The sequence below is a fragment of the Neopelma chrysocephalum genome, unplaced genomic scaffold, assembly GCF_003984885.1.
Source record: "Neopelma chrysocephalum unplaced genomic scaffold, ASM398488v2 Primary Assembly neopelma1_141, whole genome shotgun sequence".
NCBI lineage: Eukaryota > Metazoa > Chordata > Aves > Passeriformes > Pipridae > Neopelma > Neopelma chrysocephalum.
In genome coordinates, this window is record NW_020897803.1 from 1,665,948 (window position 1) to 1,691,544 (window position 25,597).

The 25,597-nt window shown below is 44.4% G+C and overlaps 1 protein-coding gene across 2 annotated transcripts in view; it reads left to right on the plus strand.

Moving 5' to 3' along the window:
• The first annotated feature begins 4,347 nt into the window (after nt 1–4,347).
• The window catches only part of GRIK1 (glutamate ionotropic receptor kainate type subunit 1), a 121,945-nt gene continuing 100,695 nt past the window's right edge, over nt 4,348–25,597 (plus strand). The window contains exon 1 of one of the 2 annotated variants that reach the window (XM_027699799.1): nt 4,348–4,549. In XM_027699799.1, coding sequence (XP_027555600.1) covers nt 4,417–4,549 — 133 coding nt within the window. In that variant the 5' untranslated portion in view covers nt 4,348–4,416. The remainder of the gene's footprint in view (nt 4,550–25,597) is intronic. The other variant, XM_027699798.1, reaches the window with a different exon arrangement.

Here is a 25,597-nt window from a genome sequence, read left to right on the forward strand (position 1 = left end):
TTTCTACAAAAGTGACCAATAAAAGTCCCTTCTTTGATGAAAGATTCTCTCTGTCTACACAGTGGGAGTTTTCTTGTTCAAAAAGTCTCTGGTGTAACACATATTGGAGAAAAAAAAATGTAGTAAGTCTTTGGCTGAGAAAGGTTTCCAGTGGCTTGAGTTTGAGTTGCAGGTTATTTATGTCTTTCAGCTAAATAGTGTGGTGGATAAAAGTATCTACAGGTCAGGGAAAAGCAGTTTTGCAGATTAATGTTAGACTGGTTCAATGGAGGAGATCAATGTTAGTTTGTTAAGAGTTTCACTGGAGCATTTTTAGTGAAAAGACTTTGAAAAGGGGACAACTGCATTTATGGGTCTGGGAACACAAATAAAGAGAACGCTTGACCCAAAAAAGAGCTTTTTTTAAAATGTGGTGTTTGAACTTGCTGTAATCACTGTGCTGTTCTCATTAGGGAGAATAATTCGTATTTGCTTTCCTAGGTATTATGTTGCTTCAGCTAAAGTACTTGGGTCTGAACATTTTTAAGTTTAAAAATAGATGTAACCTCCTCACCTACATGGAATTCAGTGGTGTTTTGGTAACATTCTGGTAAAGGGAGAGGGGGGGGGAATTATAAGAGTATTCTTTGACTTCGAATAAACCAAAATTGAAGGTATGTCATGGGAATCTGGAATAATTCCACTCAAGCAGCTCTCTCCATCACTCACATCCACCAGCTCTGCTCCACAGATCAGATTTCTTGTCTCTCTCCTGTCCTGTCCTACCCTGTCTTATCCTGTCCTGTCCTCTTCTCTCCTCTCCTTTTTTTTCTCTCCTCTCCTCAACTCTGTAGGAAAGCATCTTTGACTGGCCAGAGTCTGGTTAAAGTCCTGAGGGCAACAGAACACAGCTAAAATTTCTCAGAACTTGACCAAGAAATTGAGAATTTTTTGGAAAACTGCCAGATTTCCCTACACATTGCATGCACTCGTCCTTCTGATATTTTGACCACTCCCGAATTCAAATCAGAATCCTGAAATGGGTACAAAATGGGAAGGAGCTGGTTTACATCCCCAGGTTCAATCATGAGGCCCTGATAGCTGATGAGGTTTCGGTTCTTAGCCTAAAAGTATTATTTAACTGCAAATTCCATAATAATTACACATTATATCTAACTGGAATTTCATGTTGTGAAACAAGAAAAAAGACTTCAAATTCCTGTGGAAAGGACTCTGTCACCATTTATAATATTAATGTGCCATGTGACAAGAACATATTTTTATTATCCACCCTATCTTTTGTTCCAAGGGTATTCCAACACATCTTACTAATAAATTCATCTAAATAAAGGCAATGCAATCAATGAACAAGCAAACATGGCACCAGTAAGAGCTGAACAACATCTTACATATTAAAGTTCAGGGCATTCAAACCTGCTTAGCTGGAAGAAAAAAGATTGGCAAGAGACCTGGGCTTTTCCCCTCCACTTTCTGAGCACACTCCAAAAGAAGTTTAAAGGTTTGAGAACATTGATAAATGGAGACCAGCAAGATGAACCGTATTGAGACTTCTCATTTTAAAATATCAGCCAGAAATAAAGCAACACTCCCTGTAAAACATGCCTTGATTTTGTGGGGTGGAGTTTACTGGGTGAATTACTACATTGCAAGCAACAGAAGAACCAGATGGATTAGAACCTACTGTAAAACCAGAAACCTGGAGAACACTCGCAGGAAAATTTTGGTGAGTCAAAATTTTTTTCTGCTCTTTTGTGTTTCAAAATGTCCCATTTCTAATTCTAAGATGTTTTTCAGAACTATTTCGAGAAAAGGAAATGTTATAAATCTCAAAGTGGATGGCTTAAGGTTCTTTCCCACCATCAGTCTTCCAGTAAAAAGTTCTGAAAACAGAACCTTCCACTTCCTGTCTTCTCTGACCAGTGCACAACAGAGGGGTCATATACACAAATGAAAGCTGAAAAACTGAGAAAAAGAGACCTTTCATGGTAGCAAATGGACTATTTTTGATTTTAAAGCTTGGCCAGTCTTTGCAGCATCAGAGACGACTTCGATTTTTCCATAACCTTTGAAAAGCCTTATGAAGCTATGGAACACAGCCTGGGGAACTCTCAGCTGCATCCTGGAGCAGAAACCAGTGCCTGTTTCCAGTTCCCTGTGAGCAGCTCCTGTCACAAGGGGGGTTTGCTGAGCTGGAGCTGCTCCTGTTTCTCCTACTGGTAGCAAATATCTGCAGAGTTCTGCCACCCTCGTGCATCATCACTGAGCTCCCACTTTGCCCCTTCTGTTCAGTCCGTGTCCTTAAGGGCTTCAAAGAAGCAAAACACTCAAACCAGTGCTATTTCCTAAAGATTATAGTTCTGGTCAAACTTTTTATCTCAATGCAGCATTGTGGTGTCTGAATTTCCCAGGAACCCGTTTACAGTTCTGAAAATACCAGTAGGTGCATTTTCCTGAGGAAACACTTTCATTTATTTATTTTTTTCCTTTTAGAACAGTACAATTTCTCAGACAAGTGGAACTGATGTGGCTTCCCCTTGGGAAGCAGTCCTTGCTGCTGTGTCACTGTTATTTGCCATGCCAGCACGACTGTGAAAATGGAACTTGCTGGTGCAGCCTGAACTCCTTGCCCTGCAAAGGCAGCAGACAAATATGTGTCCCAAGGGGGGGTTGTTATTATTCCCCGCTCAGGGGATGAGGTTTCCCACTCCCATCAGAAGGAGGTTCTGCCTTCTCCTACATATTTGAAAGGCAATGACAGGTTATAAAATTGTGCCAAAGTCACTGAGCCATTCAGTGCAGCCCAGGGTGGCCTGGTGGGTTCCTTCTGTGCCTCCTACACCAGAGCACACACTGTAGTTGTTGAACATGCTCTGTTCCCAAGGAAAGGATGCCTCTTAGGTAAACAAACAAAAAATAAACACTGTGGGCAAAAATTCCCCATGACGCACGTAAAATATGCCATGAGAAATGCAAAGAGGGGCACTAACCAGGATCCTGGCTGGGAATCTTGGTAGTGAGAACTCCTGAACAGCCTAAATTGCTGTGTAAACAGTAGAGGCAGGCTTTTCAGGAGCCATTTGAGGCTGACTGGGAGATATAATGTAGCTGCTTTTATTTCCATTGCACTTCAGCATGTGCTGCGACTGCTCCGAGGAGTTAATTTCTGGAACAATAGTTAGACAGGCTGGAGAGGAATACAAAGTAAACAAATTTAAATGATTTCAATTTTGGATCTCAGCTATGCAATTTTAGTTCTGTTGCTAGGTGGGAGTCATTGTCCCCTTGTGGTTTTTGCTTTTTTCGGATCAGCTCAGGACCCATATGTTTACTTTGTAGTGAAGCGCTCTGGGTTTCACTCAACCTTTAAAAACAAGATAAAAAAAATTATTTGAGAACAGTGGGACACACCTGCTGGCCTGTGATGGACAGCTCAAAACTGGCCTTGAGTTTTCGTCCTTGAACTTTGTGAACACGTGACTCCAGGTGAGCAGCCCCGCTGTCCCTCTGCTGGGGACGTGCACTGAGGGGACATGTCTCCTGTCCCCCCCTGGGCTGCAGAGGTCCAGGGTAGCAAACACAGTGCAGAAACCCTGCCCTCCACCTCTTCCCCACGGGTGTCCCACAGCCTGTGCCCCATCACCCAGGCCAGGAGGGAGCTGCCCTGTACATGGCATCCCGCCAGAGCCCCGTCCAGCCAGGAGGGAAAAGGGCAGGAGCTGCGGGGCTGAGGGGCACGGGGGCGGAAAAAGCTTCTCCCAGGCCGAGAAGGGGCTGCGGGGGGAGACCCACGGGGGCCGGACAGCACAACGCGGGGCGAGCCGGCTGGTGGGACAGGGACAGCTCTGCACCTCTCCCTGCCCCTGTCCCCGTCCCTCTGTCTGTCTCTGCTCTGTCCCTGTCACAGAATCACAGAATCACAGAATAGTGATTGAAAAGGGTTGAGAGGGACCTCTGGAGATCAACCAGTCCAACCTCGCTGCCAGGGCACCTGGAGCAGGTGACACAGGAGCGCGTCCAGGTGGAAACTGGGCTTGGAACGCCTCCAGACAGGGAGACTCTGCGCCCTCCCCGGGCAGCTGTCCCAGTGCTCTGTCACTGTCCCTCTGTCTGTCCCCCCGTCTGTCCCTGCCCCGTCCCTGCCCAGTGCGGGTCGGGCCGTGCCGGGGAGCAGCAGCCCCGCTCTGTGTCTGTCCGTCCGTGCCCGCCCGAGTGCGCGGATCCCCGACCCCGCCTGGCCCCGCCCGGGGCCGCCCCGCGGGAGGAGCCGCCCGTCCCCATTCCCGTTCCCGTCCCCTCCCTCGCTGCCGGCGGCGGCGGGGGGCGAGGGCAGCGCGGCAGCGGCGGCGGGAGCGCGGAGCCCCCGCGCCATGGGCCCCGCCGGGGGTGTCCGCCCGCCGGGCCCCCCATGAACTGAGCATGGCGAGCGCCCTCGGCCCGCGCTGGCCCCGCCGCACGGCCCCGGGCGGCGGCGGTGGCGGGGGGCTCCTCTTCGTGCTGCTTTGCGCCTCGGCGGGGCTGCCCCGGAGCGCCCAGCAAGTGCTGCGGATCGGTGAGTGCCGGGGGGCTGCGGGAGGGACGGGGGGCTCCGGGGATCTTCCCATCCTGCGGGGGAGCGCGTTGTGCCGGGCAGCGGGACCCGCGTCCCTCCCGCTCGGGGAGCCACCGCTCCGGGGCTGGGGGTGCCCGGCTCCGCTGCTCCAGCTTGGGGATGCTCCGCTTCTCCGCCCGGCTCCGCTGCTCCAGCTTGGGGATGCTCCGCTTCCCTGCCCGGCTCCGCTGCTCCAGCTCGGGGATGCTCCGCTTCCCTGCCCGGCTCCGCTGTCGGGCTCCGCTGCCGGGATCCGCCGCTTGGGATCCGCGGGTCTCCGCGGGCTCCGCTCCCGAAAGTTTGCCGCGGTGAGCGGTGGCGGGATGCGGGAGTTGGGCGCGGGCATCCCGGCGGAGCATCGACCGGAGCCGCTCGGGGCTGGGCGCGGGGGTGGCAGCGCTGGGGCGCTCCACTGTGAGGAGCCCCCAAAACCGGGCACACACCGCCGCAGGAATGGTTCAGTGACCTTAAAATACACCGCGGGTTTCCCGGGTGTGACCGGAGAACGAGCGGCTGTGGCATGGGAAGGGAAACCTTGTAGGATGGGGATGTTTGCCCTCCCGGGGCTACACGGAGGTGTAGCTCCGGAAAACAGGAATTTATTTTTTTAAGTAGAAAACTCCGCACCATGGAAACGGGGCTCGGTTCACAGGAAGCCTCGCTCCCTACAGTGGGTTTCTTGTGTCAGTCAAGTGCGATAGTGAATACAAAGTATCACAAGAGTTCGGGGTTAGGAAAGACTGTGGGAAAGATGTAGGCAGAATCTGCCACACTTCTGTTTCTGTCTATCCCTCTTTTGCTTGACAAACACTGAACACGAGGCAAAAAAAAAAAAAAAAGAGAGGGGAAAAAAAAAAGAGAGGGAAGAAGCTGTTTATGCCGCCTGGGCAGATGCATTCCGCAATTCCCAAAGGCATGTTCCTGTGCGGAGCTAAAGATTGATGCCTTTTGACCTGGCAAGCGTTAACCCCACTCAGCTTTCCTTTAAACATCAAATGGAAGCATCATTCCTCATGTGCTCAGAGAGCAAAGGTGACTAAAACATTTAAATAAATTAAGGGGCACAGTGCACAGTCCTTCAAAGCGCGGGGCAAAGGCAGCACCAGCGGGGTGAGAGGGAGCAAAGCTGAGGGCACTCAGCACCTCGCAGCTGAAAATCTGTGTTAAGTTCCTGACTGTCCCTGTTCAGAGTGTGCTCCCTTTTCCCCGGAGGATTCAGGTGGAGTTTGCTGTTTCTCCGCTCGCCGCTGCAGCGTAGCCGAGGGTGATGTCCGTGCACATGCACAGAGCACACGAAACACAGAGCTGTGCGATCCCACAAACGGGGGAATTCAGGGCCAAGGAAACTCGGGGAAGGAAACAAACCCTGTTCAAATAACTAAGCCACCAGCACCCAGTGGGATGATTTGGAAATACATCCCAAGCATCCTTGCTGCCAGGCTGCCTGAACTTCCTTTTCAAGGGAATAGCCTCTGAAGGAAGAAGGAGCATACCTGAGTTTAAAGGGGAGCACAGTTGCTTGAGTACAGCCTAAATGCACTAAAACCTCGGCGTCAGCATTGCAGTGACCCAGGCAGAGCTTTGGGGTCTGCACTCCTCCCTTTGGCACCCTCTCCACTGCATAACTTCTGTGCTGCTTCTGTTGGGTCCAGCAAGGCTCCCGGGCAATTGCCCATGTCGTTTTTCCCTAAAATCGCTCTGTGTGGTGTGTTGACCCTGTGCTGCAAGGTCTGAATGTATTTCTGGTTTGGATTCCCTCTGTCAGGGCACACAGTGATGCTGAGTCCCCCCTGCTCCTTCCACCACGATATAAAGAATCATAAGTGTGACAAGCTGCTCAGCTTTCAATCACAGCAACCAAACACCCATCCGGGGAGATGTGCAGCAGAATAAATGCTCCATGTGTGTTACGTGGCTGTGAATGCATAAAATATTAAATGTATTCTTATTGCTATAGTTATCCTGCCTATAAAGTAATGATGTTATAAAATATTAATCCTTCACATCCGTTAACAGCAGCGAGTTCCTCCACGGAGTCTGTCACTCTGGGAGGTGACAAAGAGAAGTAATGGCAATAACTCCTCCAACACTCTTTGTGATAACATAATAAAATCATCCCAAAGCGTTTCTGACAGTGAAGAAATTGCTATTAAGCCATCAGATTTTCTTCTCCGCGTTTTAGTTAATTAAGGAAGGGAAAGCGCTGCTATACAATGGCGCAGCAGTTTGCACCCCAATTAATACACTGAGAGTTTAATTGGATTTTTCACTGTTAGGGAGCTTTCAGATCTTTTTTTAAAATTATTATTATTTTTTGTTCTGGCGTATAATACAAATAAATGGATTCTCATGTTGGTATTTAATTAGCTGAGAAAGGACATGTAAGCAATATGAATTTAGCTATTTTTCAGCATGTAGCTAATGACTCCTATTCTAGCCCTCAAAACAAGAAAATGAGGGATGACAATGTGATCAGTAAAACTGACTCGTTAGGATAAAAGTAATTGATTTGGAGATAAGATACAGTTTTCAGTTTCAGGTAATAAAATAAAATGTTAATATCTTACTGAGTATTTCTTTCCCAACCATGTGAAAAAGCTTTTCCCTTGATACATGAACTTATGGAGCTGTCCAAGGAAACACCATCTTTATCTACATATTACCCACTAGACTATGTTATATAAAGGTATATTTAAAGTTCATGACCCTAATATTTTTGATTTATTACCAAGGAGCTCCTAGTTTTTGCACTGAGTAACCTAACCTTCTTATCTATCCTACTCGTATAAAACACATGAAATACAAGGAAGAATAAAAATTAACTCAAGCAGGTGTTAAGTTGCAGAAACAGCTTCCAAAGAAATCTCAGCAACAACAGAATAATTCATTTGTTAATTCTGGATCCAGAGCTTTCTCATTTCTTACTGGATGTCCTTAAGGCCATTACAGTTTCTGAACAGGTTGTAAGAATATCATTCAGGAATATTATGTGAAAATTTATAGATGTAGCTCATTGGAGCTACATTCTGGATTAGAACTAACCAATAGCAAGTTATTAACAAAGCTCTGAAGTTAATTAAAAAGAGAACGTGGCAGTTTTCAACAAATACCTGCGGGAAGTTACTTGGGTGAATCTTGCAATTATCTCTAAAATTAACAGCTCCTGGAGATGAACAAATGAGTAGACTTTGTAGGAGTTGCTGTAGGTGATGAAATAGAAACCCTTCAGTTTGTACCAGAAGTAATTTTCAGTAATTTGTGTGTTCCTGTAGTTAAATGGAATATTTAAGTACAGGTTCATACTCTGCACTGATTTATTCCTTACTTAAGCAAAATTCCCAGGGATTTAGTGAATTGTGTTTTCCACAGTGCAGAATTAGCCCCATAATGTTCCTCTCCAATTGAGAAATATTAGATTTAAACCAAGTACACATAAGTCAACCTAACCCACAAAATACAGTTTTATATAAGTTGAAAATGTCAATGTAGATTTTAAGATCTATGCCTGTACTTCCCCAAGTAGGGCTAAAGCTGTGAGTTCTCTTCCTCTGTGATATCACCATTTCCACCTCATGAGGATGATAAAGAGAGAAACCTCATTATTTTTGCTGCAAATTTGCTACTTTTTGCCAACTCTTTTTGAGATTTAGGTTTGTGAAGGGAGTGATATTAATGCACATCTGAGCTTTGTCAGTGTGACACGGCAAAAACCCTTCCTGGAAAGTCTCTATCATACTTGAACATCATGAAAATTGTTAGTTTTCAGAAGTTTTTCTTACTAGATGTCTGCCAGTTAGTCTATTTTATGATGTTATAGGAAGTTGGACTACATTTTTATCACCAGATGATGAGACATTAAATACACTTTGTTCACTGGATCCCGAATACTCAGTGGTTTATCAGTTCACTGTGATACAATTTACCTAAATTTCCTCATTCTACACTGAGGAGAAAACTATTTTCCTGCAAATATTTCTGAAGGAATGCTGGCCAAATCAGGTCCTGTGTGTGTTTAGCTCTTGTTTTATGAGCTTGAGTTGCTGCTGTCCTGGACCACTTGTCTGTAAAAGCTGGTGGAGAACAAGAAAGAAAAGGTCCTGAGAGCAGACAGTGAAAACTAAAGAAGCAAGGTTGGATTTGCCTGGCTTGGACCAGAGTTAGGATGGTAGAGGCCATGCTGAGGGAGATAAAAAGGTGAATAATACCTAACAAAGACATGGTAGTCCTGCATTTCACGGCACGGGAGGTCCGTGGTTCACCACGGAGAGCTTCACATCTCAGTGAAAAACCAAGTGGGTTGTAGGAAAATGAAATGGAAGCAACCCGGGGCACTGATACCTGTGCTGGGGTATTTTATTATTTTCTCTTAACCCGTGCAAAGTGTATCCTAAAGTGCCCCTGTGCTAAACACATCCGTGGAGCTCCAGATGGGCCGGTAAATAGGGCATCCTGCTGTGGTTCTCCAGGGCTTCAAGTGCATTTATGTAACACATGTGCAGCGGTTCAGACAGCTCAGATCTTCACAAAATGCAGGATAAAATCTTCAAAACAGTGCAGTTGCTGAGGTTTTGCCAAAGGATAAGAGTTTTCCATGGAATATTTTGTTTATGCGAAGCAGTTGTTACTTAGCCGAGCACTTTTCCGGTTCACGCACAGTTGCAGGAGGAACATTCCTTATAAATAAAATAAAAATAAAAGGCAGTTTCTCTGAACTTCGTTTCTTGCCTAACAGCCTGTTTGTAGTGTTCAGGTGCAATAATTTTATTTTTAATTCCCATGACTTGCCCATAACCCCTAATTTCCCTTATTCAGAGGGCATTTGCCTCGGCATCAGTTCTTGCTGGAACTATAAGCTCCTCCATATGGCCCTGCCTTCGCTCAACATTTTCCATTCAGGCTGCAAATACAATCCCAATGCTGTTTTTTCATTACAGTCTGCTTTGTATATCCTGGTTGGTAATAAAGCTTAAATCCTGCTCCCCCTCCAATACTTTAAACAACTGCCTCTAATCTTCTTTTCTCAGAAAGGCTTGATTTGACCAACTAGACTATAGATTGTACTGCAGGGAAAAAAAAATCCTATCCAAGAACTGATTAGTTTTACTCCACAGCTTTGGATCTGTAACCTGCAAGCCCAGTATGTCCTAGTTTTTGGTTGACTTTAGATTTTAGTTTGCAGTAATGAGTTTATGATTTCGGGAAAGCTTTGCAGTGGGAATGTTATTACCCTCCCCTCTCCCTTTCTGCTGAAGGTTATAGGGTATTATCTAGAAAATGATTAGCTTTCAAATGATGAATTTGCTTTCTTTCCCTGAGCAAAATCCAAATTCAAAATTAAAACTCTTTCATTATTCCAAATAGGCATTGTTTTCATTTCAGCTGGGGGAGTGAGGATCTGATAGGGCTGCTAAACTATCTTCTTTTTTCCTTTTTTTTTTTCTTTTGAATTTTTGAATTCCTCTGACAGTCCAGAAGGTTCCTTAAATTATCTTTACAGCTTCACCTGTACAAGACACTAAACTAGGGTGGCACAAACACTGGGAAGTGTGAATCATTTCTATGACCCAGCAGTATGAACAAAGAGTTAGAACTGTGTCAAAAGCTCGGTTTTGAGCTTCTTTTCTTGGGTCCATCAGGTTTTTTACAATCACACCTCCTAGTTGTTTGCTTTTTATTTTTTTCCCTTGAGCTTTCAGGCTGCACCAGCACAAGTTTAAAAGAGGAGAGTTATAAATTCCTTTAGCATTGAAATTGTTCCCACGCCGTGCCATCGGATCTGCACATGCAAACTGGGGCTATTTTAAGGAAAATTCTGTTTACAGCACATTGATTCCTATTGAATCCTTCCATATTGCTGAGAGGCACAGGGGTCCTGCTGCAGTGCTGAGGAGGTGGAAGTGACAGTCAGTGTGCAGAAGCATCTCCAGAAATACACAGCAGGGCTTGTTTGGGGTGAGCAAATGTGCAAAAATCACTGTAGTCCCTACACATGCAGGAGCAGTGAGACATGCCATGGCTGTCATGGCCAAGGGACACCGTCTGGGAGTGTCACATGGGTGCTGAGGCTTTGCTTTGGCTCTCAGGTGGAGAAGGACAGAGCCCCCCTGAATTCAGGGGTACACCACTGAGACCTTAAAATCACTGTGGTTTTGCACGCTCTCCTTCAGAGAAAAAAAACCCCAAACCAACAAAAACCCAACACCTTTTTTCTTTTAAAAGATCAAGCATGCTAAAATATAGTCAGAGCCACTCAGGACACTGTGAGTAATGCAAGCTTTTCAGTTCTAAATGTTTTGGGCAGAATAAGGAGGAAGAGACATTGGTGTATGCTGTGGATCAAAGGGTTTTTTGGGGAAAAAAACTATTTTAAAAGAACAACATTAAGTAGCTATAAGAAAGGAAAAAATTGATTATATAAATCAGGTTTAGCATGATTCTGCAAGACAGCTCTGAGGAGAAAAGCTGTATATACTTTTATATAGACTCATACTCTTGAATCATATAATTAGAAATATAATTATGGAAATTGGTGCTTTTGGGGTATTACCATGTGATGGAAGGTTGTATTGAACTAATTTCCTTCCTGCTTTGTCTCATGTCGTATTTCAACCAGAACTGTAATGAATAACACCAGCACTGAGATGTTCTAAAGCAGAGCTCAGGGTGCTTCACCAGACACACACAGTCAGGTGTGTGTTCTGATTGGGGCAGCCAAGGCCAGATAACTTCAGTGTTTTGCTGGCAAATTTATGGCAAAGCTGGGAGTGACTCCAGGTCTCTGAGAGCCATCGCCCCAGATCTCTGCCCACTGCATCCCAGCTGGGACATTTCTTTGCAGTTTGTGTGTTAGCTGAAGGTTTGCACTGCCCCTGAAGAAATCAGTGCTAAGTGTGTTTAACTAATCAAGTTATAGGGAGGGGTTTTATGGCCTGAACCATTTGGTTTGCCCACACCTGGAGCCCAGCCCTGGATGTGCAGTGCAAGCAGACGGTGCTGAAGGTTCCCCCCCAGCACGGGAGGATTCTCTGAAGAAGGAGAGCCCATGCCTTCCTCTCCTGATTTGGGTAGTGGCTTAGTATTAGGTGGTGTATCTGACCTCAGCCAGAAGCCTCTCAGAGGCCACCAACATCCATGGAAGTGCCTTTTTCCTGCTCGGGTTTCTCCTGAGCATCTTTTCAGCACTTGTTGCCATGTCCTGCCCAGTCTCTGGCTTTGCATCTGCTCAGCAAAGGGAGTTCTGCTGAAGGTCAGGCGTGGTAACTCTTAGGGAGGGATGGACACCCTTAGAGTACAGGAGAATTTCCAATTTTTCCCCTCCTATTTTGGAACTCCCACAGGCTTCTCCACTATGGCACACATGCCCTGTGCAATTACATATATTTTAAACAGAGAAGCATTTTGTCCCTTAAACCCTTTGCAGAAGAGTGTTATGTAACTTGGGAAGGGAGTTAAGTAATTTACTAGTCTTTAACTCACAGGAAAATACAGAATTGCCCTGACTCATTCTCTTGCATCATGTTTGTTCCAGCACAGTGTTTCCTTCTTCCACTCCAAGAAAGTCTGAGCAGTTGGAAAGAGGCTTTCAGAGCATTCAAGCCTTTTGCAGGGGTGAGATTGTACCATCAAAACTACTGAAGTCTTTCTCAAAACTGCAGGTGTCCTTATAAAATCCCATAGCCATGCTAGCTAGGAATTAACTCTGGCTTCAGGAAAGACACATCCCAGTGCTTAGAATCCTTGGCTTTCACTGTCTTGATCTTATGCCTGATGAAGATACGGAGAACTGAAAATTAGAAAACAACCCCCAAGAATGCAACTTATACTTTGACAAAAACTATCTTTTCTCTGCTTATGTTCAAGAAAAAATACAGGAGAAGCCAAAGCCAATTCAGGCCTTCTTCCCACGGTGCAAACGACTTTCTCCTGAATATCTTGGGGGCCCTGTGCCAGCCCAGCCATTCCTGTAAAGGTCATGAAGGGGAAAGTCAGGCCTGCTGGAATGTGAGGAGTAGTTGCCGTGAAATAGTCCCTTCATATTCGAGGAACTGCAAATTAATCCTGAATTCTCTGGAGTTGTCCCAAGGGATTAATCCCAAGGCATCTGAGTCCATATCAAGCTCGGAGGCTGCCTATCAGCAGTCAGGGGAGAGGAGGCCAGGTTGCTGCAGCAACAGTGTGACATATGTAAAACTCGGTTTGATTATGTCAGGATCACAGAGGAGGCTGTTTAAGAGTTAGGTCAGGTTTTTTAGCTGTACTCCACTTTTCCAGAGACTGTCAGTCACTGCCAGGTTGGCTGGGGAGTGGAAATGCATGATGAATAACTTCAGCAATCTCCAGTGGATTGCAAGTTAGCTGTCCACATCCAATAATATAGCTACAAGCTATTGAGAACTGTTAAGGGAACTAGTAGTAGGCCACTTAAGAATTCTTCCCCACAATTTGGAGACAAAATTACGATTTCTGATTAAAATATTTATTTTGTTCTGGTTTTGATTGCTTTTATTCATCTTAGAATTCAGAAAGAGCATAGCAAATTATTTAAAATTCAGACAGATGATCTTTGATAGTCTGTTGGAATGGGAGATGAATGAGTAAATATCTTGTACAGGGCACAAGAAGGACGTCGAGTCACTGCTGTGCTGTTTTCACTTATGATTGTTCCAATGCCTTTTGTGTGATGAACTGTGCTCAGGCTCAAACAAATGGCTTTGTTAGTAGAATGCTATAACCCCAATTTATTTGCCCACACTTAAAAGTATTAAAGGCAAAGTACTACAGTAAAGAAGTGCAGTAAGCGAGGTAGAAACCTCGAGGAGTAATTATGTAGTCAGGTAACAAAAATGGGATTTGGATGTTGCTCAGTCAACATTAGTGGGATGTTTCCCATCTTCTGGGGTTTTGCTTTTTAATTGTAGATGTTTATAAGAACAGCTTTTGGTGTAGTTCCCTATCACTGTGTAAAAGACAACCAGAAGTGCCAGGAACATTCCCCGCACGCCTTGCAGGCCCAGCAAGGATCACCAGGGCAATGCAGGAGCACCAGCTCTGTCACCCATCCCTGCAGGTGTGGCTGTTCTCCCTGTGGGCCTGGCCCTACAGAAGGATGAGACATTCTCCTGCTGGTGTTTTCCAGAGGCACTTGTTGATGGGAAGCTTTTGTGCAGGAAGTTTATAAGGAAGTTACAAGGAAGCTGAGTGTCGATGCAGCTCGATGGATTGGGTGGATTTGCTTCTCTGCACGGGAACCTTTGAGCCTCCCAGCCTTGCCCCCTCTGCTTCTTCTCCCCCTTCCCTCATGGAGTTGCTCACGTGCTCTGGAGTCGGATTCCATCCTGCCACCAGGGCCACTCGCAGAATTTTAGTGTAAAAATGATGTCTTTCTTTTTTGCTATCTCTGATCCAACAACTCATACACAAAAAGGGTTTTATTCTTCCGAAGCCGCTTCCTTTCAACTCCATCGAGCCACCCCAAACCCTTATCAGTGGGGCACTGCAGCTGCAGTCTAAAGTGAGCTCCTGCTTTCCCTGCTGGAACTATCTTGGAAAGTTTCAAATTGTTTACTTATCTGCTAGAAACACATGCTGAGGGAAGTTAAGGCTCTGTTGCCCAAGGTGCATTTTAAATCAGGGGAAGAGCTGCTTCAGATATTTCACATTACATCTTCCAGCTTTATCTGGTGCTGTAAATTATAGAGCTGCTCCATTGAACTGAATGAAGATTAAATTTTTGAACACTGTTTTCTGAAGAATGGGGATTTTTCTCTTTGAAATGAAGAACCTGTGGTGCATCAGTGTGGCTCCCTGCACGCTTTGCTGCCCAAGCCTTTCTCTTTTCTCTGAGGGTGCCAGGCTGTGCCCTGGGGACCGTGTCCTGTCGCTGATCCATGTACTGACATTAAAGAGCATCTGCAGATGGACTGAGTGTGGGATGTGCCCTGAACAGCAAGTGGTTGGGGAAACTGTAATCCTTCTGCTGTCATCTTGAAATCAGACCTGTCATGAAGGAAAACCAGCTGGAAAAATTTATCTTCTCATCTGTGCAGGCCTCCTCCCGTAGATGCCCGATGCATGTGTGATATACAGATGTATTTTAAATAAACAAGTGAAATATTTACACCCTGCTGTTTTACTCAGATGCATGCCCCTGTCAGGCTGAATTCCTGGCTTCCAGCCCTCATCTCTCAGCTCTCCCAATGTGGAGAGATCTCCTCTCTGTTTCTCCCTGTGCCTAACACAGGCCCCTGGGAGAAGCTGAGTGGGCGCCTCCTTTAAAGCAACATAGCACCAAGTGGATCCAGTTTTATTAAAACACTTTGCACAGCAAGCTGACAAGAGAAAAAAGAATTGTTCTTTATTTAAATCCTAAATGATTGATATGACAGCTTCTGTTTTAGGATGACTTGTGTGCTAATTTATTTCTACAAGCCCTTAAGTGGAATGGTGATGAAATCCCTGAAATCCCACCTTTCTTACTTTCCACAGAGGTCATTTCAGGGAGCTGTTTTATAAATGTTTGTTCCTGGGTATTTCTATGAGCACTAAATTGTTACCATGCATTGTCAATAAGCGGGGCAATCTTATTCCTGGGCAGCTGTACATATCCTCCGCACTTTCCCCTCTGTCCTGTGGGAATCCCAGAATCATGGAATGGCCTGGGTTGGAATGGATCTTAAAGATAGGGACACATGGGGTGATTCTTGGGGTGTCCTGTGCAGGACCAGGAGTTGGACTCAAAGATCCTGATGGGTCCCTTCCAACTGGTCACATTCTGTGATTCTGTGACTGCAATTCCATTCCCCATCCCCCCTGTACTGCTTGGGGGGGAGGAGGTGGAGGAGTTGGGAATGAAGTTGTGAAGCTGAGTCTGGGTTAAGGGGGGAAAGGTGATGTTTTAATTTGCCTTTACTAAACCAGTGTATTTTCATTAGAAAAAAATTAAATTTATTTTCCCCAAGTGGAGTCTGTTTTGCCCATGACAGTGACTGTGATCTCCTTAGCTTAGCTTTCATCCCTTGGCTTTTTAATCCAAGTTTTCTCCCCGTGTCCTGTTGAGGAGAGAGAGTGAGAGAGTACATGAATATGACAGGATACGGAAAAATTGAAAAATATAATTTCCATGGCATTTATATTGGAATTGATAATTTTAACAACTTCTAATAAGAATAGATGAAGCTGTGTGATGGCTTTTACCTGCTGTTGTTGAGCCTGAGCTGCTCAGTGAAGCCAGCTGACTGTGCATCTGCACAGTAAGAACTGGGATTTTTAAGTAATTTAAATCAGGTAATTTAGGAGATGCAGAGCAAACTTTACTGGGGAGCTTTAATTAATGCTGGAATTCCAGACTTTTATGTTTGTACTCATCTGTTTGCAGCACCAAGAGAGCACATTTTATTGCAGTTCTTAGAAAGAGACTTGATTCCTACTAAGTGAAGTAGTGCTGAGAAGCTCATGCATCATATTCAAAATCACCTTCTACTTTTGACAGAGCTGCAGGAAGTGGGCACAGACTTTCAAAGATTCAAAACTTGGTCCTTTGTTATAAACTTCATTGGCCACATGTAAAGCCCAATGAATTCCCATCCCTCTTCCCCAGGAAATTTCACTGACATGAGCTTTAAGTTCAATAGATTAACTGCAAAACTTCTTTGAAAACCAAGCCCTTGCTCTTATCTGTGAGTTCTTACAGAAAATCTGTGAGAAAATTGGGTACAAAATCATCTCTTCTGGCTCCCTGCCCTTTGTTTTAAGGGGCAGACCACTTTTTCCTAGAAAAAAAAGAACAAATGACCCAAAGGCTACTTTAGCTCTGCCTCTCCCAGAGTCAATGGAGCTGCAGCAGTTTATAGTGATGAGGTTCTGGTAAGTGTGTTATTCTCACAGAAGAGAACAGTTGGGCAATTTACTGCAGCTCCTCCAAACTGCACATGAAGATTCTTTATTCCCTTAGTCTGAGGAAATCAGAGGGAGAAGGCCTCCTCCTATTTCCTTTTTCTCCAGCTGCTGATTTTGCCAAGGTCTCCCACTTTTGGAAAGGTTTCCTTCTCTGCCCTGCTTGTTCTCAGCAAGGCAGAGGCATGGAAAGAATGTCAAAATTCACTAGTTTGTAGTAAGAACCGATGCTATTGTGCATAAGTTATTCCAGCTGGTGCTGGAATAGGAAAGCTGGAATGTCTTGTAGTCACAGTTTCTAGAAATAGCATTATTATTTACATATAATCACATGGCTGGAGCTTGGGCAGCAAACAATAAAAGCACAAACCACTATTTATATAGAAGAATGTCTTGTTAGAAAAGAATCTTCCCTTGCTTTGTGCAGCTTAGCACAGAGCTTCTGATTCTGTACACGAATAAATCAAATAAGGTCAAGTATGACACAATTTTGGTGTCATGCTGAATTCATGGTGGAGCTAATATTGTTACAGTCCTGTTGTGACTGACATAAACCTGTCACATTTTCAATAGGGTGATTCATGAAGGATCCAGGAGAATCAATGGAGATAAAAATAGGTAATGCAATAACAGCATCCATCTCATCATAATCTTGCTTGTATTACACTGAGTAACCTGATTAAAAGGGTCACATTTAAACATAATCTGGCAAAACTGCTTATAAAAATGAGAGTGAGAGAGGAGGAGCCCAAACAGGTGAGCCAGGGGGTGTCCACAGGGCCACCAGCAGTGACCTCCCTGTATGAAGGGAGCCAGTGGGCAGCCCCCACTATTTCTGAAGCCTGTTCTCAGCTGGAGAACTGCAGCCAGCCTGGCACAGTCCTGCTTGGTGGGAGCCAAAGTGAGATAAAAAACTCCAGAATGGAGTGCTAAGAAGTCAAAAATCTCCTTTGTATTCATTTAAATACAAATATATATACTATAATATATATAACCTATATATATATCTATAAATAATATGAGTGCTTTGTACAAGGATCTCTGGGTCTCCATGGCTTGTTATTCCCTCTGAATATTCCAAGGCCATTCAACCACTCCTATCACTGGTAGGAATGGTGCACTCTCTGTTTGAGGATGGACTTATCTTCTGCCGTTCCTCATGACATACTCAGGAGTGTGTTATCAAAAAAAAGACAGCTCTGAACATAGAAAACAGCTCTGCAGCTTAGTTATAATTAATTAATTTTAATTATCCCCCCACATTATTGAGCTCTAAATGCACACAGATACTTTGGGTGAGGTCTGATGTAAATCTGAAGAGACCCCTGACCTCCAAAGAGCCACAGGAATTCATGGCATCCAAGGATCAGAATCTGTTCAGTTTGTACTGCATCCTAAAAAATGAAATGTTAGTGCTGGATCCCTTTTGCTGGCTAATGATGCTGCCTTAATTCTGAGACACACTGAGGTATATATGGCAAACAAGAAGGAAGGAAAGAAAGAAAAGTCCAAGAAAAAAACCATCTGTGGACCTAATGAAGCTTAGACTTGTCTTCTGCTTCTCCCCATCCTACAGTTGGTGAAACCTCAGCTGACTTTCTTGTTCCTTCTTGCCCTCTTCCCTGCAGCAGCACCTGTGCTTCTCCTTCTTCAAAGTCCTCCTGCCTAGTCCCAAATGGCAAGTGGCAGGAGACATTAGTGTTGTTTCCAAGAGACACAAGGCCAGCAGACCAAACTTGCAGGTAACTCTAGATTTTCCTTTGGTGAGGGCATTTACTACATTCCTCGAACTGGTTTTCAGAATTTTTTTTAGAAGTTGCATGACTTTGAGACCTCTGCTCTTTGTCAAACCTGGCTGAAGGTGGCCAGTGGTTAAATTATCGGTGCTAACAGGACTGAGAGGATCAGACACCATGCAGCATTTTGCAAACCTTGTTTCCTTAGAAAATCTGCCTGAAAAAGGGATTTAAAGTGTTTGGATTAATGTTACCCACAAATTAGATTATACCCAGAATAGCCAAAATACAGATTTCCCCCATGAAGATGTATAGTCAGAACCAAAGTGATGTTGCTCTTGCCTGGGGAGATTTGTGTTCCTGGTGGGGCAAGAGTGGGTTAAGATGTGGTGCCACTTCCATTCCAGCCAGGCAGCCTTTTGCCAACAACATCTTTCCTTCCCCTCCAACCTGGGATTGGTGCAATCAGGATGCAGACAGACATCAAAGGGAAAAGCTGTGATAGCAATTTCTGGAATATGAGACCCATCAGTGTAGCTCAGCTCTCTCTTCATTCCAGGGAAACGTGTTTCAGGAAATCAAGGCTCCTGAGAAGCTCAGAAGTGCGCTGATGTTTGTTATTCCAGAAGTGTGATCCCCATCCTTCACGCAGCCCAGAATTTGCGCTGCTCTGTTATGTTGGGGATGATAAGCACGAAATCAAAGAGGGGATTTTTCATCTCCCTGTAAAAACCCTTTGCAACAGAGAATATTCATCATAAACAGCTACGTTTGAATCAGAAGGAAGGGAAAAATCCCTTGCAGAGACAGCAGAGAGCAGTTGGGGGACATGATGTCCTCTGCTCCCTAAAGTGGTGGAAAAGGGGCTGGGGTGTGAGTGCCATTTTGTCAGTGACTCAGGCTGCTCCATGAGGACCTGGAGACACTCAGAAAGCAGATGATGTGTCTGTGCAGTGACACCTGCATATGGTGACACAGCTGATGTGTATGGACACATATGGGAACAGCCCCTGGAGCAGGATGGTGCTGTTTGGCTGCAGTATTTTGCTGCCATATTAACACAGGTTATAGTCCTCCAAATTCCTGCCATTTTTCAGTCTGTGCTCCTTTCCCTGGCCCTAAAAACTGGAGCTGGAGGCTGCTCCTGGAGCCTGCAGGCTGGCCTTGTGGAGGGGATGGCTTTTATGGGATTCAGTGATGGGAGCTGTGCTACAATAGCTCTGTACTGCACCCCTGCTATCTCCTGTCATCACGGGCTCAAGCACTGGTACACAAGGAGGATAAAGAAAAGGAAATAAAATGGAAAAAATCTCAGATAAGAGGGAACTGGCAGGTTGATGATAATCTTAAGTATGTGGAACTGTGTTTATGCACGTTTTCTAGTTAAACTCAAGTGCTTTCCATGCTTAAGAGATTACAGAGTGTGGGATTTATTGCAAGAACTGTCAGGAAATTCTTGAATACACTTCTTTTATGCTGGCATATTGTGTTGTGCCCCAAACTTGAAAGAACACCACAGTGTGAACTCAGACATCTAGCAAATCATCTGAATGTGCTTATAAAACCACCAAGATGGTATCAGAATGTATTTGCAGCTAATGGGGAGTAAAGAATTTATTCATTTTTCTTTCAGGGATATCTTTGTGTTAAGACTCAAAGACGTTTGCTGTTTCTTGGCAGGATAAGAGGAAAAAAAAAAACTAAATTGTGAGAAAGACAGCAAGTTTCCTGTCTTTGTAAGTCTTAAAAATTCAAATAAGTGGCAGTGCCCAAGCAGCAGCAGCTCTGACTGCTGCTGACAGTCGGTTACTTTTACAATCACCTTCCAGAGCTTTATTGCTTATCATCAGATAGAACAGTTGGCCCCCATGGAAAAAACAGGTTGCTGCAGATGACAGGATTTTTACAACGGGCAATCATGATGGCATTAGTGTTTATCCACTGCAGTAAGTGTATAAATCACAGCAAATGGGCTTCCCCTCCGAGATGGAATCTGCTGTGTTATTTTTGCCCAGCCACAAATATTTATCCACCAAATGGTGGAATTGCCAGACACGTTTCGTGCTCAGTCCAGTGAGCAGTTAGGGATTGCTGGCCACAGATCACAAACCTGGTATCAGAAAGCCACTGGGAGACACAGAGGTTAAATTAAAGGTGGTTTGTGGAGTTATGAGAGAGTTCTCCCTACTCTCTGTGTCTGTCAGTAGAAATGGATACGGGGTTTAATGGGTGCTCTTCCTCTCATGAGGTCTTTGGTGGGACAGTGAGGTAACAGATGCTGGACATGGAGCTGCAGAATGTCCCCAGGTCACATAGGAAACTCACTGTTGTCAGTGGCTTAGAAACAGAAGGTTAATTTTACCCAGGTAGATACTGATATGCAGTTTGAGCTCAGTACTCAGTTTATTTTTACAGAATAGGCACTTCCCAGAAATTGTTACATAAATCAGAAGAATTACAGTATAAGCATCCTCTGGAGCTTTTTCATTTCAGTTTTTAATGTCAGACAGTGTTCAGTGTTAGGGGTTTGAAAGGAAGAAATTAGAAGCCCTGTAATGGGGTATTATGGAAAGATATCCCTCAAGAAAGCTCTTCCCAGCTCCTTACCCTCTGGTGTTTCGCCTATTACCAACCTGCATGAATTGTGCATTTAATCTTATCTGATGTAATCATGTTCTCATTCTCCCCGTGTCTCATCTTTGCTTGAATCCCACTGAACTCTCAGTTCTCAGTATCACCTTGTAGCAACACGTTCCCCAAGTTAATTACTCTTTGTATCAAGCAGCATTTTCTTTTATCCCTTTCGAATTTGGTGCTTTCCTATTTCACTGAGTGTCTGCATGTATCCACACGAATGGAAAGGATCAGCTGGAGAGGATAATATTCCTCCTATATCCCTCTTGCTGTTTTCTGTATCTGCATCCCATTTTCTCTGCTCGGTTCCATCTGTTGGCCTGTCCATCCCCAAAGGCTGTGAGCTGGGCTGTGATCTAGCCTTCATTCCCCTCAGTATTAACGCTCAATCCCAAATTTTTGTGGTTAAACGTGATGCTGCTTTGTGGAGAGGAAAGGAAAGAACCAGCTAAGAGAACAGAGGGCCACTGCTTTTCCTTCTGGAGGCATCCTAAGGGGAATTTCTGGTCCTGAGAGGAAAAATCCAAGGTTAAACAACAGGAGCAGAAATTTCACAGCTTGCTCCCTCTCTTGCCTTTGTCAGGAAAGGATGCCCTGAGAAGAGCAGCATCTTCTGATCTCCCAAAAGAGCCCTCCCATTTCTCTGACTGCCCTGCTGAGTTGAGCTCTCTCCTGTAAAGCCCTGCTGTGGCACTGGAGCTTTTTTTGACACAGCACTCTGAGGTCACCCAGACGTGCTTTTAATAGTGTTCCTCCCTCTGCCTCTCGAGGAAATGTTCTCGTGCAGAGCAAAGTTTCACTCCTCTCCTACAGAAAGCCAGTGATTTTGGCCTCTAGAGATACAGCTATAGATAGGTATCGACTCCCTCAGGCTCTGAGGTAAAGGAAGTGGTAATTTTCCATATGTAAATCAGAACATCAGGCTTTCCATCCCACATAAAGTTCACTTTTCTCAAAGCGGGTTGTCCCACCTGCCAGATAAGATTCCTTTGGAAACAACCTCTTGCCTTTCATTCAAAACTGTTTGCTGGAGCTCTCTCAGTCATCCTGTTCTGAAGGGGTTTGGTCACTTTACGAGAAAGAAAAGTTGGACTCTTGCTCGCTGTGTTTGTCCACAAACGTCTTTCCCAACCTAAATGTTTCTGTGATTCTGTGATTTTCACCCACCCCCGGACAGCACCATCAGCACCCTCACTACTGCTCGAGCTCTGAGTGCACAACATGTGCCCCAGATCTCAAAAAGGAGATGATCTGGCTTTGTGTGCTCCAAATGTTCACTCGGTGCTGGATCTGTCACTCCCAGGCTCGTGTGCCAAACGTGTCATTTGGCAGCTGCCCTCCTTTGGTGATCCAACAAACTGTGCTAGTGACACAACAAACCCAAACCACAGGCAGTGGTGGCATTTCAAAGCACAGCTTTTCCTGGGAGCACGGACAGGGCTTTCCAGGAGTGCAAACAGCAGCAGCAGTGTCCTCCTGCTGAGCAGGATGTGTGACTGTAAATTGGGGACGTTGACAGAAGTGATGGCAGGAGCAGGCCAAGGAAGTGGGAAAAATTGCACACTGGCTGTGATGAAGCTGGATAAAAAAACCAGCAAATGGAAAAGCAAATATACTGTCTGGAGGGTCATGTTATACACAGTGGAAAACTGTGAAGCCCCAGGAAACGAACCCCTGGCTAATTTTGTAGGGAAGATTTAAACTGAGTTCAGCCTTGCCTATTATAATAGGGAACAAGGAGCAATAAACTGTAATTTCTTAGAAGTTTCTGTCCCATTTAGGAGGAGGTACTTGAGGGCTGAAAGGACAAAGAAGATAAATTTTGTATTTTTATTTTAGATTCCTTGATGATGCTACACAGCAGAAGGATAGTGAGCCAGGGACCAGACTCTGTGTCCAATATTCATTTCTTTACATTCCTTTCTTTAAACATTCCTTTGTTTAAACTAAATATAAGGGATGTCTCATGCCCTGGTCGGGAGCATGGTGTATATTTGGGAATCCATGCTGCCATCCCACTTCCCAACAATTTCTCCTCCCAGCTGTTCCTGCAGGGAGCACTCAGCACAGGGGAGAACACAAACCAGTGTGTTTGCCTTCGTTAGTGCCACTGGCCCACAGGGCTTTCCACAGGTTTTCAAAACTAGGGGTTCTAAAGAAATCCTCCTTTGCCCTTTTATTCATGCCTTGTCACAAGGAAAGATGCTGGTTTGGACACTTTGTGCCTCCTTACTTTATACATTTCCTGAAATAAGTTCAGAAAGAAACTGGGAGGTCTCACATATTGAAAATCTAGTGAAATGTTAGTGCTGGAGCAGCTTTTCCCCAGGTGGTGTGACCTGAGTTGTCCCAGGAAACCTATTTTAACTGTCCTGCACTGGCACTGTTTGCTGCTCCCTGTGGTTTAGCCACACAGAAACCGAAGAAATCATCTACTTGGAAGTTTTATTCATGCCTAGAAGATTAAGCCACTATTTATATATTTCAATCCTATGACCCATAAAGCCCTTTTTTTTTTTTTTTCTTACCAGCTTTGGTTTTATTCTGTTTTGTGATGGCAAGCACACAGGGGTTTTTTGTGGTGCCAGGCATTCACGTTTGGGAAAGTGTGCTGGAGTTTTTTTGGTGTTAAAACAAGGCTGTGGGGGGGAAACTCTGAGATGAGAAACTTCAGAGAGAAGCACATTTTTGCAATGTGCAAACACATTTCCCCCCACAAACCTGCCTATGTATAGAGGAAAAAATAATAACTAAATAGGTGAATAAACCCCCAAACAGGCCAATAAAATATTCAGTGAGCCTATAAACAGTATCCTTCTCGTGAACCCTGAAATGGATGGCTCAGCACCATCTGATCTGAGGTATTTTTAAGCACTGAAATGTCGCTTTTATTAAGTTTATTACATTTTCAAAAAGAAATATCTGTGGAGCAGAGAGGAGAGCGAGCTCAGACGAGCACTGGGTGTGTGTGTCGGGTCACTTGGTGACTGTGCTCCCTGTTAGTTGGACTGGAGTAAAGAAGTGAATCCTGAAACAAACTCTGTGTCCCACTTTTAGCTGTCTGTTTCTGAAAAGTCCCTCTAGGAGTCACGACTTTGTAAGAGGGAACAGTAGGACATTGTGCTTTTCCTGAAAAATGACATCCATTGATATCCATCAATAACCTGAGATGCTCCCAACTGCTTCAGTGCTAAATTTTCTGTGTTTACAGCTATTCCCCCTGCTAGGTGGGTTTATTATTATTATTATTATTATTATTATTATTATTATTATTATATTTATTTTGTTTGTTTGTTTTCCCGGTTATTTGTTTATTTTTGTCTGTGTGCTTAGAGGTGAACAAAAATCTGCTGGCCTCACATTTAAACATTTTTTCCCCCCATAAATAAAAATATTCTGCTATGAGCGTGTTCATCTGCTAAAAGCAGAGTGTGTTACACATTTTTATTTACACAGGAATAAAGAGTGTATTTGATGGTCCATATTATTTGATTCCTCAATTAAAGAAAATTGAAGGATGAACTGCAGGTTTATCTGATGGGGATAACTGTGAGCCAATGAGACTTGATCAGCTTCAAGATCTTAACTGACCACAAAGGAAGTTTATGGGAAAAGAAGCCAATTTGACAGGATTCATTTGTCAAAATCAACGGTGTGCAACCCTGATGAAAAAACAGTAACTGTATATTGTCCATGTGGAATTGTAGTAATTTTTTCTGCTGCTCTCCTAAGAAATATGAAGAGTGCCACCAGTGCCTGTCCAGGCTGAGAGTTATTTTAAGTAGCAAATAAAACTCAGTTCTCTGAAGAGGTTTTTGTTATAAGTATGTATTTGACTTAATAGCTTGAACGTAGGGAAAAGATTTCAAATTGCATTTTGTGCTTATATTCCAGTCCAGATTTTTCTAAACAGACGCTGTGTTTGAGCAAAAATTAAGTTGTTTGCTCTTTGCTGTGTTTATTTATTTTTTCTTGTTGACTTTTGGACACATACACTGGCAGACAGAACTGGCTATTTTAGAACTGGTGCAACTTCTTTTCAAATACATGGCAAACTGGACACTTCACCATGAGCAAATCTCAGGGTAGCTCAGCAGGGGGAAAGAAACCTCTGGCACGAGAACCTTTTTACTTCTCCTTTTGGGTTTGTTGAGTGTCAGAGAAAAGGGAGTCTGGTTTCATGACCAGAGAAAAGGGAGTCTGGTTTCATGACCAGTTCTGGTCATGGAAACATGGATGGTTTCCAGAGTTGTTCATGTTTGCAAGAGGCAAATGTGGTCTGAACTTGTCCACAGTGAGCTCTCAGATATCCTGGATCCTTCAGGGATGTTGGTTGTTCCCAGGGTCTCCACTTGCACCATCTTTGGAGAGGAGTCAGTCCCTTGCAAGTGTTATCCGAGCAAAAGCAATGAACTAATCTGATGGATTAATCCTAATTTTAATAATTTTCAAGGAGAATTTCTTCTTGGAAAGGGTGGTCAGGCCTTGGAAGGGGCTGCCCAGGGAGGTGGTGGAGTCCCCATCCCTGGAGGTGTCCCAGGAAGGCCTGGACGTGGCACTCAGTGCTCTGGGCTGGGGGACAAGGTGGGGATGGGGCACAGGGTGGATTTGATGATCTTGGAGGGCTTTTCCAACCTAAATGGTTCTGGAATTACTCCCTCAGCACCCTTGAGACACACTGTATGTACAGTGGCTGTGGGGTGTTTGTGGCTTGCTCACACAATGTAGAACAAAGAAATATATTTAT